Source organism: Phascolarctos cinereus, unplaced genomic scaffold (assembly GCF_003287225.1).
Source record: "Phascolarctos cinereus isolate Bilbo 61053 unplaced genomic scaffold, phaCin_HiC Scaffold_8;HRSCAF=390, whole genome shotgun sequence".
Taxonomy (NCBI): domain Eukaryota; kingdom Metazoa; phylum Chordata; class Mammalia; order Diprotodontia; family Phascolarctidae; genus Phascolarctos; species Phascolarctos cinereus.
The window spans coordinates 73,457,580-73,471,635 of NW_027556291.1; the positions used below are offsets into that span (position 1 = coordinate 73,457,580).

Below are 14,056 nucleotides of genomic sequence, written 5' to 3' on the forward strand. Positions count from 1 at the left end.
ATATTCTCTCTGAGGGGTTGCGTCCATTCCCATGGCTGCAGTCATCACCTCTCTCTCTCTGCAGATGTACCTAATCTATTTATCTTTCCAGTCCCACATAGCCAACTGCCTGCTGGACAGCTCTACTGAAATATCCGTTTGGCACCACTTCCCATGTACAAAACTGACCTCATCTTCCTCATTAAACTTGCCTCTCTCCCAATACCTCCATTTCTGGTGGCAATACCAACATCTTCCCAGTTGCTTAGACTTGGTGGCTCAGCTTTGTTCTTGACTTTTCTATCTCCCTCACCCCCACCTCCGCCCAGGTGCTAAATCTTGTCTGTTCCACTTGTTTGACCTTTCTTGCCTTTGTCCCCTCTTACCTCTCACATGGCTACCAGCTTAGTTCAGACCTTCAGACCCTCTTAGTTTCACTATTGCAACAGGCTCCTCACTTACCTCCAACCTCAAGACTTCAGGTATCTGGAACTTCTTCATTGTGGGCACTCCCTCCACTGACCTTGATAGATAGCCTGAGAGTTTTTACAGCCAAAAAATTAATCCTGTGGCCAGCTTGGCGATGAGCCTCTCCAAATTTAAGTGGATTGGTCCTGGGACAAGAGAAAGTCTTTGAGAGTAGAAGGTCCTCTCCATGCCATGATGATGCAGGATGATACCTGGTACTGCCAAATCCTTCTTCCTAATTCCTCAGATCTGATAGTCACTCTTCCTGGCTCAAGAGCCCAACTTCTTAGGATGCTATTTAAGGCCTTCATCAGTTGAGCTCTGAGCTGCCCATTTCATATTTTTGTCTTGAAAGCACTTCATGTTCCTCTTTCAAGCTGCTCCTCAAACCCAGCCTACCCTCTGCACCCAGTACACCCTTGGGTGTACCGATTCTGGCCACAGCCTTGCAAACACTTTTTCTTCGAGTGCTGCCTCCTATGGGGAGCCTTTCTAAAGGCGTGGGGCCCTGAATGGAAAGGAGCTGGCTTACTGGGATAACTGAAGGGACGAGTCATTGTCTCCTGACCCAAACTCCTCAGGAGCTCCCCACACTCCCCATATTCCCCGTGTAGCAGGCAGCTAGCTGCCCTCTTTTGGCCTGGGCACACTGGCTTAAAAATTCCAACCTCTCCTCTGTGCAATGATGCCTTTCAGTTGCCTTTAATGGAATGAGTAGCTGGATTGGGACTCTGTGGGCCCCTTGAGTAGCTGGGTTCACACCAGATTTGAGACAGCTAGGTGGGACAGTGAAAAGAATGCTAGGTCTGGACAGGAAGACCTGAGTTAAAAACTGGCCTCAGATACATAACTACCTGTGTGGCCTTGAGTGAGTCATTTCCTCTCTGCCTGCCTCAGTTTCCTCATCTATAAAACGAGAATAATAGCAGCGCCTACCTTGGGTTGTTGTGAGGATCAAATGAGGTGATATTTGTAAAGTACTTACCACAATGCCTGGCACTTACTAGATACTCTAGAAATTCTTCTTTTCCCCTCCCCTTGGGTCCAGCTTTCCCTCAGCAGGCTTGTTTATCCTGCAGACCAGAGAACTGAAAGTAGCTCTAGCAAGGAGTGAGGAAGAACAGAACCCAGTCAGCCTAGCTTGGGACTCCTTACCCCAACTTACCAGGCACAAGGGGCCACAGCTTTTGTCTGGGTATAATCTCTTCCATCCGAGGATTTTGTTCCTGGTGTTTCCTCCCCATGATTTCCTGAATTGGGTCAGCCTCTCCTGACCTCTCCTGGAAAGAGCTGCCCTCCTTCTACCTTGCAGTCCGCACAGTACTGTGGGACCTTTGCTTGGTCTTACTGTCTCTCCCTCCAGACAGTAAGTAGCTATACTGCCTTGGGATTCTGCTTGCCTACCTGGATTTCTCCTATCCACCTGGTCCTCTGACGTATCCAGTCCATTGCCAGAAAGAGTTCAGTTTGGGACATGTAGAGTTGGAGGTGTTGATGGGACATCTCTTGCATTTGAGTGCACATTCTCTCCAATAATGATAATATAGTACTTGCAGATTTGCAACATATATTCCATACATTGTTTTCGATCTTCACCTGGAAAGGTATGTGTTGTTATTATCTCTATTTTACAGAAGAGAAAAAAAACCTAGAGTCCCACAGCTAGTAGGTATCTGAGGTAGCATTAGAATTTAGGTCTTCCTTTTTTTTTTTTAGGCTAGGCAATGGGGTTAATTGACTTTGCCCAGGGTCACACAGCTAGTAAGTGTTATGTGTCTGAGGCCGGATTTGAACTCAGGACCTCCTGAATCCAGGGCCGGTGCTCTATCCACTGAGCCACCTAGCTGCCCCCTAGAATTTAGGTCTTCCTGACTCCAAGTCCAATACTCTCTACTAAACCAAACTGCCTTGACATTATGGGAGGACAGAGAACCTCCTACGTGCGATTTGTGCCATGGCACAAATCTTATCTCATTAGATCCTCACAACAACCCTGGGTTGTTATCATCCCTGTTTTGTAGTTGAAGAAACTAAGGGAGACAGTGGTTCAGTGATTTGCCGAGGGTCACCCAGCTAGTGTGTCTGAAGCTCCTGTATCCCCAGCTCATAGTTCAGTACTAGGCACAGAGTAAGTACTTAATAAATGCTGTTGTCCACTGTGTCATGTTGACTAAGCATGGCACAATTGAAGTTGGTCCAAAGTGCTTCTGTATCTGTACCTAGCACTATGGGATGGGAGAGGCAGGAGGGGGGTGGGGGAGGGTGGTCAAGATAGTCCAGGACCTGAGCTCTAGAGCCACCTCCCAGGCTATCTTAGTCCACCCTCCTCATTTTACCAAGGAGGAAACTCATACCCAGAGAGGTCAAATGATTTGCCCAAAGTTACATAGGTAGTGAGTTGCAGTGTCGGGATTTGAACTCAGGTCCAGTGACCCCCAGGTTTGGTCTTTTAATCACTTTTGTCCTTCTAAGAGCTGAGATGGAGACAGTCCAGAGGTAGAAAGCCTTGTTTGAGGCCAGATACTCAGTTTAGGAGACTGCGAGGGATAACTAGGGCAGAGAGAGGGGCAGCTAGACTGGGATCAGACAGGAAGAGGGCTGTGAAGCCTAGTTCCCAGCTGGCATGTCACAGCTGGATGGTGGCAGGAAGGGGGCAGCTAGGTGGCACAGTGAATAGAGCACCGGCCCTGGATTCAGGAGGACCTGAGTTCAAATCCGGCCTCAAACACATAACACTTACTAGCTGTGTGACCCTGGGTAAGTCACTTAACCCCATTGCCTAACAAAAGCAAAACATAAAAAAAAAAAAAAGAATATGGATGGTGGCAGGAAGGCTGGGATCCTCTACCCCATGTAAGCTGTACCTCCCTGGCTGTGGCCTAGGATGGGCATTTCCCAGTCTGATGAAAGTCTATAAACTGAAGAGGCTGTGGGCAGGGCCAAGTGGTCATTGGCCTATACCATTGAAGTCGGGTTCCAATGGGGATAGATGCATGGCAGTGAAACAATCCCTGCCCATAAGGAGCTGACATTCTCTTGGAGGGAAGCATGTTCACAGATCCATAAATGCCATTCCTGGATTATAGAGTACAGGAGGTTAGGCAGGTTTGGGGCTGACATTAGAGAATGATCTCCCATTAGGGTTAGGGTCATTGTTTCTGTAGCACTCAAAAGTTGGCATATATTATCTTGTTCCTCCTAACAACTCTGGGAAATAGGTGCCGTTATAATTCTATTTAACAGGTGGGAAAACTGAGGCAAAGAGTGCCTCAGTGCGTTGTCCAGGGTCACCCAGCTAGAACTGTGCTCTCTGGCACCTAACTGCCTTTCACTGTACTGGAGACACAAGGTCTGAGTGAGAAGTGTCAGCCTCCCACTTCTTCTTGGGGTAAACCTCGGACGTTCCAGTTGCTCATTTGTGAGATGACTAGCTTATCCTGGAAGGGATTTCCAGATCCCAAAATTCGAGCTGAGACCAAGCTCTGGGTAGGGCATGCTGGCCATCACCATCCTTGCTCTAGTGAGTGTGGGACTGTTTACTCAAATCAGTTGGGCAGCAGTGGGGTGGTCTAGAGTGTGACTGATGGGGAGGCACCCGCCCCCTTGGGGATTGGGGGATGGCAGATGCTAGAATACCTTGCAGGACTTTGCTGCAGGGCAAGGCAGCCTGGGGCTTTTTTCTTCCAAGCCTGGAGTAGCTTTCTTCAGTTGACCACCCCCCCTCCCCAACTTTGTTGTACAGATGTTCATGAGGGCCCAGTTTGATTATGATCCCCAGAAGGATCCCCTGATCCCCTGCAAGGAAGCAGGCCTGAAGTTCGCCACAGGAGACATCATTCAGATCATCAACAAGGACGACAGCAATTGGTGGCAGGGCAGGGTAGAAGGCTCTGCCAGGGAGGCTGCTGGCTTGATCCCCTCTCCGGAGCTGCAAGAGTGGTAGGTCAAGGGGGCCCCAGAGGCAGGTGCACTCATCTCAGCCCGGGAAACATTGAGCAAGTGCCTGCTAGGTGCCAGGGCTTGGCATGCAGAGGCCCCAAGGGAACAGTCTGTGTGCCCACTAGGAGCTCACATACGGAGAGAAATAAACACAAGGTGTATGTGTTGGGGGGAGAGGGGCAAGGCTAGAGACATCCTAACCCTGTGAGCAGAAGGGATGGAAGATGGGGCAGGACAAGGTGATGAGATGCAATTCAGTGTATCAGAGCTGATCATCAAATCCAATTCCATCACCGTATAGGGGAGGAAACTGAGGTCCAGAGAGCTAGTGATTCGGCCAAGGTCATGCAGGTTAATTGAACCCAGGTCCTTTGACCTTTGATCAGCCAACTCACATGGGGGCATTTCAACTCACTTGGGCTAAAAAGGTTACATGCCCAAGAGGATGGTGGAGAGAAGCTTATTGACCTGTAACATCTAGTGAAAATGTTTCCATCAAAAAAGCTTAGGGGTCAGAGGGTTCGAATCCTCCCTCCCCCTCTTCCTGCCCAGTCTGTAATATTCATCAAAGGGGCTATCACTCTAGAGTGCCTTAAGGCTTGTAGAGTACTTTCCTCACTACAGTTCGGTACCTTTCCCCTTTCTGGGCCTCAGTCTCCTCTCCTGTAAAATGAATGGGTTGGCCTAGCTAATTTCCAAGCTCCCTTCTACCTCAGAGCTCTCTGGTCTGCATGTTTGGGGAGAAGGCAAAGTCACTCTGAGTCTACTTTTCACTGGAGCAGCTTGTGGTTAAGTCTGGAGAGACCTGGGTTCAAATTTTGATGCTGCTACTTTTGAGCCTTGCCCAGTCAACAAGCATTTATTTATTTGCTTACTTGCTTATTTATATTAATTTATTTTAAGCTTAAATACACAATAGGAAAAGAAAAAGAAACAAACTTGAATATGGAAACTTAAATACAAAATAAGAAAAGAAAAAAAAAGCATTGCTATGTGCCTTGCAGAACATAAGAGAGGATTCAAAATATATAACAATAAATTTCCTTTTCAAGAAAGCCTATATAATAAATGCTATGCATTGCATTCAGAGCTGTCCATCTTTTCTTTTCTTCCTTGTAAGTTTTCTTTTATTCTCTGCTGTGCCTGTTTCACTTTGTTCTTTTTTACCCTTTCCTTCCCACCTTCCTCAAGAAGGCTACAATTAAACACAGATATATTTATACACACATATACACGTACACGTATACACATACACACACACACATATACAAACACATATATACACATATACACATACATACACTTACATAGACCTACATATACTTAGATATTTTATAATCATACTCATATATAGACTTATACATTCATATCGATGAATGTAAGACTGTACCATGCTTATTTGTCCTCTGTTTCTCTGAGGGTGGATAACATCTTCTTTCATAAGTCCAAGTCTTTCTGTATTTTTCTAAGTCTACCAACTCATCATTTCCTACACCACAGCAATAGTCCAACCTTATACTGTCTAGTTATTTTAAATAGTCTGAAACAATATTGATTAGTATGGCTAACATAGTGTAGTTTCCCTATTTTTCTCTTTTTATTAAATCTATTTTAGCTTTAACTTTGCCCAAGATCATGATTACTACTCCTGCTTTCTTTTTTCCCTAATAAGTTCTACTCCTGATCTTTATTTTATGTTTTTGTATATCTCTTATTTCCTATCCCTCCTGACTCCCCTATTTTACTTCTATCTACTACCTTGCCCTCCTATTACTTAACCTCCACCCCCACCCCCCCAGGATCCCTCCATTATCCTTTCCCCCTTCCCTATTCCATTAGACTTTTATTTCTTTCTGAATTTAGAAGACCTTATACACTTATAGATATGTATATATATATTGTTCTCTCTTAAACTCATTCCTGATGAAAGTAGGATTCCAGAACTACCAGCCCTCTTCCCCCATCTAATTCCTCTGTGTCAGTCTTTCCTCTCACACCTTATTTATAAAAGATAATTATTCTTTTTACCTTTTCCTAAATAGTTTTATTTTTTGGAATCATATCATACTCAGGTCTATCCCAATCTTTTTTTTTTTACTACCAAATTACTAACAATAATCTTAGAGTACGTTTTACATTTCCTCATATAAAAAGTAAACAGTCTGTCCTTATTGAGTCCCTTGTAATTAGTCTTTGATATATACCATATGTTTCTCTTGGATCTTATATGTCAAATCTTCTATTAGTTCAGTTTTTTTTTTAACAAAATCCTGAAAGTCTGGCAATTCATTAAATGTCTTTTTTTTTTCCATTCAGGATTATGCTTAACTTTGCTGGATGTGATATTTTTGGCTGCAACCTCAGTTCTTTTGCTCTTTGATAAATAGTGTTCCAAGACATTCGGTCTTTTAGTGTCCCTGATGCTAGGTGTTTTGTGATTCTAACTGTGGTACTGCAATATTTAAATTGTTTTTTGCTTGTTGCTCATAATATTTTCTCCTTGAGCTGGGGGTTTCAGAATTTGACTATGATATTCCTGTAGGTTTTCCTCCAAAGATCTCTTTCAAGTGGTGATCAGTGGATTTTTTCTATTTCTACTTTCCCTTCTTGTTCTAACACTTCAGGACAATTCTATCAAGATTCTTTTTTTTTTTTTATCATAGCTTTCAGGTAGTCTGATTATTCTTGTGGTTTTTCCTTCTTGATCTGTTCTCCAGTTCAGTTGTTTTTCTTATGAAATGTTTCACATTCTCTTCTATTTTTTCATTGTTTGTATTTTGTTTTATTATTTCTTGGTCTCTTATAACTTTGCTGGCTTCCCCTTGTCCAATTCTGATTTTCAAGGAGTTCCTTAGGACTCTGAATCTCCTCTTCTAATTGGTTGACTTTCTTTTCGTAATTTTCCTGTTTTTCTTGGATTTTTAAAAATTTTTCCTCAATCTCTCTCACTTGATTTTTAAAATCTTTTTTAAGTTCTTCTCTGAATTCTTTTTGGACAGCTGACCATTTGATGTTACTCTTTAGTGTAGGAGAGGCTTTCTTTGCTTCAGTATCCTCCTTTGAAGATGAACCCCGGTCTTCTCTATTCCCATAGTAACTTTCTATGGTTAGATTCTTTCTCCTTTGCCTGCTCATTTTTTTTTAAATTTGCAGTAGCTTATTTTTTGTAATCACCTCTAGACCTGGGTTATGGGGGATGCTGCCTCTGGCCTCAGATCCTCCTTCAGTTCTCCCCTCTGGCCTGGAACCAAAACCAAGAAGTCACTGTCCTGTAAGTGCCCACAGCCAGTGGAGTCCCTGCCCCATTGCTTCTGCACTCACTGGCAGTGTGCTGGTTCCTTCTTCTTCAGGGCTATAGCTAGGCAGCACAGATGGGCCTGGCATCCCTTATTAGCAGAGGTTCCCTCAATCTTCCTGGGTCTCAGACACCCAACTCCCCACAGTGTCCAGGAGGTAAAATAAGTTCCTGTGGCTGGGGCTGAGGTTACCTCCCAACCCAGCTAGCCCCAAGGTTCACCAATTGCTTGTTTCAGCAGAACTAGCCTGGAGGTGTTTACTCTTCACAGGGACCAAACCTCAGTCCTGGGATTTTTCTTCTTCTTTGATTGTCCCAGGAGGATCACTGTTCTGCCCAACTCTCGTTTATTTTTACTGCTCTATATTCGCCCTGAGGTGCTATTTTATGTTGTTTGTGGGAGAAATCTGGAGAGCTTGGAATTATCTGACCTATTCCACCTGATCTTCCCAGAATTCTCTCAATAAGCATTTATTAAGTGCTCTGGACCTCACTTTCCTTTTCTGAAAAATGAAAAGAGTTGGACTCAATAGTCTCTGAGGATCTTTTTGGCTCTAGATGTAGGATGGTACGTGTAACTATGGAAAAGTCACTTAACCTCTGGGCCTCAGTTTCCTCATCTGTAAAATGAGAGTATTGGACTTGACAGTCTAGGAAAAAACTAAGGCTATCTTAGTATAGAATCATAGAGTTGGAGCTTGAAGAGACCTCAGCAAGTCATTGATTCCAACCCCCTCATGTCACAGATGAAGAAACTAAGGCCCAGAGAGGTGGTAACCTGCCCAAGGTCACACAGGTAATCAGTCAATCAGTAAGCATTTAAGTGTCTATTGTGTGCCAGGAGTGATATGCTAAGCTATGGGGAAACAAAAAGAGGCAAATGACAGTCCCTGCCTTCAAGGAGCTTATAATTTAAGTAAGTAGAGTAAGCAGCAGTGTCAGAATTGGAACCCAGGTTCCCTGACTTACAATTCAACAGTCTTTTTTGGGGGGTGAGGGGAGGCAATCGGAGTTAAATGACTTCCCCAGCCTCACACATACACAGCTAGTAAGTATCTGCGGTCAAATTTGAACTCGGGTCTACCTGACTCCAGGGCCAGTGCAGCGGCATATAGCGGCCCCTCCAACATTCTTTTTCAAAATCGATGTTTCTTTTTTGTTATTCTAACCTCTACAAACACCAACATGAGCATTTCCCTACACAGAGAGGAGATTATGCATGAAATTGCAAATCTCTGTTATGTAGAGCTGTTTTTTAAAAGTAGCTAATACATAGGATCAGTTAGTCCCAAGGCTGTTTCATTTGTGTGTGTTTTTCCTCTGAGCCTCCTTCTGATCAGTTCTGTGTCCTTTTTGTAATTGTTCATTGATGATCTTGTCATTTTAGTTTTTCTGCTTTATTATCATTAACCCTCTGCTCCCTGCCCCCCCCCAAAAAAAAGCTCTTCTCCTGTAACCAATAAGCCCAGAACCACCTACACATTGACACTGGCCATGTCTGAGAATGGGCCTCATTCTGGGTCTCTAGTTCATTACCCGCTATCAAGAGGCCAAATCCCATATTCTCTTCATTGTGTTGTACTGTCTCTGTTCAGCTCATCCCCAGAAGACAGAGTCAGGAACAATGAAGAGAAGTTTCAAAGTTTGGGCTTTGATGTCAGGAAAAACTTTAGGCTGTCCCAGAATTGCCAGGCTATCCTAGAATGGCCTGGGCTGCCTCAGGAAACCAGGAGTTACCCTTCCTTGGGGGCTTCCAGCAGAGGTTAGACAATCACTTGTATATGAGAGTGAAGTTTCCTTCTAGGCGTGAGTTAGAGTAGATAACCATGAAAGTCATCTGACTCTTTGAGTCTGTGAATGAGGAAGACCTCCATTGATATTCTACTTCTGCTACTGACCAGCTGCTTAGCCCTGGCTCAGTCTCTCTGCCTGCTCTCTCTGCCTCATTTTCCTCATCTGAAAAAGGGAGACGGGGGCCAATCCATCCTGTAGTACTGTAGTGACTGGGAGGACTCCTTTACCTGGACCTAAAATGTACCTTACCTGCTTTTGCATTTATTAGATTGCTCTATATTCTTTTTTTTTAAATTTAAATTTTTATTTTTTAGGCAATTGAGGTTAAGTGACTTGCCCAGGGTCACACAGCTAGTAAGTGTCAAGTGTTTGGTTATTGGCTGGATTTGAACTCAGGTCCTCTTGACTTCAGGGCCGGTGCTCTATCCACTGTACTACCTAGCTGCCTCGATTGCTATATATTCTAAATGTTGACTGTATGTCTAACTGAAGGTACAAAGTTGCTTTTTCCTGTATTAGAAATGAGGAGCTGAAGTGAGAGACTTAAGGGTACTTCTTGTGATGATCAGTCTCACAAAGGTGCCAAAGCGGATTTCTCAGATACTCAAAGCCTTGGGGCTCCGTCTCATTCTTGGTTGGCCCCTGTCTTGCAGACATGCCTAACTGGCTGGCTTTCTCTACCCCCATCTATCTCTCCCTGCACGCAGTCACACAGCTGCTCTTAGCTCACCCTGGCAGCTGAATTGCTTACTTTTGTCTCAAAGCCTTCTACTGCTCAATGCCGGTTTCCAGGACTGTACATCTCACTGTGCTGCTTCCCCTCTCCTGCTTCCAACCTCATCAAAGCTGCTTGTTTCCTGTCCTTTGTGTGGTTTTAAGTTCAAAACTCTAGAAATATGCCATTATGTTCACTGACACTTTGAGATCCATCACTCTGAAAAAAGAGCACAAACTCCCTCAGTGTCAAGAAATGAATTCGAGGGGCAGCTAGGTGGCACAGTGGTTAGAGCTCCAGCCTTGGAGTCAGGAGGACCTGAGTTCAAATCCAGTCTCAGACACTTGACACTTACTAGCTGTGTGACCCTGGGTAAGTTACTTAACCTCTTGCCTCACCAAAAAGAAAAAAAAAAGGAAATTGAATGATCCAGCCTCCCCATGGTCTTGGTTGTGCCCCAGCAGTACCTGCCTTGCTTAACCAGGATTTAAGGTTGGGCTTCCACCTGCCCTCCTTCTGAACACTGATTGTCTTTCTTCTTCAAAGAGTGCCCCCCCCCCCCGCCCCAGCCATCTGCCATGAGGCCTGGCAATGTCTGAGTGAGGAGAGAAGGGGAGATGGGGGGGAGCAGGGACAGCCAACACCTCGGGCCTTCCAAAGATTCTGTGGGGACACTGAGAAGAGCCGAGAAAAGGCTGTTGAGTGACTCTGGAACAGTTAGAGCTGTAGCATGTCCTGGGCCATTCTCTTTGTGAGGCTCTATCCCTCTCCCCAGCCCCACCCCCCAGTCTTGTGCTTACTTCAGAGAGGGGAGAGGGGGAAGGAGGGAAAAAAAACCCCTAGGTGGTGGCAATGAAAAAGGAAGGTGGCTGGCAGTCATTGGCACCTTTGGAGGGCCTGAGCAAGGGGGGAATGTGGGCAGAGGGCTGAACCCTCAGCCACCACCATCCCCCACTGAGTATTTTTGGGCTTGGTTCCCCCAGGAGAGTGGCGAGTGTGGCCCAGTCAGCCACTCAGGCCGAGTCCCCGAGCTGCAGCCCCTTCGGGGGGAAGAAGAAGAAGTACAAAGACAAGTACCTGGCGAAACACAGCTCAAGTAAGCCGGGGGACCCCCCGCATCTCCTCTACTCTTCCCCAGGGAGCCCTTCTCCTCAGGGCCAATCTCTGTCTTCCTTGGGAGGCAGTGTGGGATGGGGATTGTGTGGGACTCCATGCTTCTCTCTGGATCATCTGCTGCCACCAGCTGGGTAGTGAGTGGAGCTTGGAGGCAGATGCCTGGAGGCTCACTTCCTGCCTGCCCTGCCAATTCAGTGCCCCAGGTACCCTTTTAAGCACCCCCTCAGCTGGTAAGTTGCAGCAGAGGCAGTAAGAGGACAACCCTCCTTACCCTTGAGGAAAGCATAGGCCCAAAGAAAAGAGCGCTTACCTCCCAGAAGTGAGACATCTTAGGTTGGTTATGACCCCTTTTCCTTCCCACTTGGGGACAAGGCTCTCTGTCTACCATTCTCAGAGAATGGCCCGCATTTCTCTGGCACTCTAAGGTTTGCCAAGTGCTGACTGATGTCATCCCCATTGGAACCCTGCAGTGATTCAGGAGGTAAGTAAGGCCCCTTAGCAGCCCCTTTTGTTTTTATGGTTTAGGACACTGTGGCTTACCAAGATCACTTGTCCAGAGTTATGTGCCTGAGGCACAATTGGAACCCAGGCCTTCCTGGTTCTTAAGTCCATCACCCTATCTGCTATTGGGCAAATGTGCAAGTGGGTGGCTGAAGGGTCCCCTTCTCAGAAGAATCAAATAAAACATATAGATTGACAAAGGAAACCAATTATATTGAAATTCAGTGATTGGAGTATTAAAAACAAACCCCCAAGTTGGTGGAGCCTAGGTTCAGAGCCTCTGCTCTAGGGAAGATTTGAAGTCAGAGAATGTAAGTCTGAATCGTGGATTTCCTACTAGGTGGTACTGCTCATGTGACCTTGAGTGGGCTTACAGAGTAGTCATTGGACACTGATGAGGTGCCACACGCTGAGTTAGGGGATGGGGATACAAGGGTCCCAACTTCAAGGAGATTCCTTTCTCCTGGAAGCCACAACCTAGAGCCATCTGAGTAAATTGAAGGCATTTGGATGAAGGGGGAGCAGCCAGGGAAGGCTTCATAAGAGAGGCAGAGTTGAAGAGGTAAGGAGCATTCCAGGCTGAGGAGACAAAGCTGGGCAAAGATGTTTGACAATCATTCTCACCTCTTATTGCACTAATAGACCATTTGGGGAGTGATTTGAAATGCCTAGAAAAAGCAGGTTTTAGGCAGATTGTATACTTCTGTAAACGCCAGGCTAAAGACTTCGTATTTTATCATAGAGGCAAGAGGGAACCGCCAAAGATCTTTTTAGCAGGGAAATGACATGGTCAAATATGTTTTAAGAGTATTTCTTGGTCTGTTAGGGGGCGCCACAGTGCACTGGGCTTGGAAGGAGAATCAAGGAGACCTGATTGGATTCAGATATGACCTCAGACACTTCCTAGCTGTGTGACCCAGGGCAAGTCACTTAAATGTCAGTTTGCTCAACTGTAAAATGGGGGCTTCCAGCAGAGGTTAGACAATCACTTGTGTATGAGAGTGAAGTTTCCTTTAGGCGTGAGTAAGAGTAGATAACCATGAAAGTCATCTGACTCTTTGAGTCTGTGAATGAGGAAGACCTCCATTGATATTCTACTTCTGCTACTGACCAGCTGCTTAACCCTGGCTCAGTCTCTCTGCCTGCTCTCTCTGCCTCATTTTCCTCATCTGAAAAAGGGAGACGGGGGCCAATCCATCCTGTAGTATTGTAGTGACTGAGAGGACTCCTTTACCTGGACCTAAAATGTGCCTTACCTGCTTTTGCATTTATTAGATTGCTCTATATTCTTTTTTTTTTAAATTTTAATTTTTATTTTTTAGGCAATTGAGGTTAAGTGACTTGCCCAGGGTCACACAGCTAGTAAGTGTCAAGTGTTTGGTTATTGGCTGGATTTGAACTCAGGTCCTCTTGACTTCAGGGCCGGTGCTCTATCCACTGTACCACCTAGCTGCCTCGATTGCTATATATTCTAAATGTTGACTGTATGTCTAACTGAAGGTACAAAGTTGCTTTTTCCTGTATTAGAAATGAGAAACTGAACCCCTCCCAGGGTTGTCATGAGGATCAAATGAGATCATATTTGCAAACTTTAAAGCTCTCTATAAATATGAGCTACTATTATTGTTATCATTGTTGTTGTTATTGGATGGAATGGTAAGGGCAGAGACTGGGAGCAGGGCAACCAATTAGTAGGCTCTAATAATAAGTGGGCAAGGGTTGATGAGAGCCTGAATTAGGGTTGTGGCCATGTGAGTAGAGAGAAGGGAACTGATGTGGAGACCTAGAATTGATGACATTTGACAACTGAATGGCTGGGGCGGGGGAGGGGGAAGAATCAAATGAGGCAGTTGGGGAGAGAAGATCATATGTTCTGATTTGAGCATATTGAGTTTGAGTTAGAAATGTGCAGTAAGCATTAGGTGGCCTGGGCCTGGATTTCAGGAGAGAAATTCCATCTGGGTATATCAATCTGAGAGTCATATGCACAAGACAGTGGAGCTCAGAGGAACTGATGAGTTCATTTGTGGGGAGAATAGTGAGAGAAGAGAAGGACAAAGTCAAGGTTCTAGGAAGCCAGCATCCATGCTTGCAGTGGGGGTTAGGAAGAGTGGACACAGTGAGGGAGACTGAGAAGGAGCAATCAGAGAAGGAGGAGGAGAGCCAGGGGAAAGCAGGGGGAGTTTTGGAGGATGGGGAGGGTGCTTCAAATAGGTACTTTACAGTGTCAGAGATTGCCAAAGTCAAGT

At 45.3% G+C, this 14,056-nt stretch overlaps 1 protein-coding gene across 1 annotated transcript in view; it reads left to right on the forward strand.

Moving 5' to 3' along the window:
- Nucleotides 1-14,056, forward strand: part of MPP1 (MAGUK p55 scaffold protein 1) — a 71,758-nt gene that overhangs the window by 40,879 nt on the left and 16,823 nt on the right. Inside the window, exons 6-7 of the mRNA XM_020975590.2 lie at nucleotides 4,190-4,386; nucleotides 11,174-11,286. Of these exons, the coding sequence (XP_020831249.1) occupies nucleotides 4,190-4,386; nucleotides 11,174-11,286 (310 nt within the window). The remainder of the gene's footprint in view (nucleotides 1-4,189; nucleotides 4,387-11,173; nucleotides 11,287-14,056) is intronic.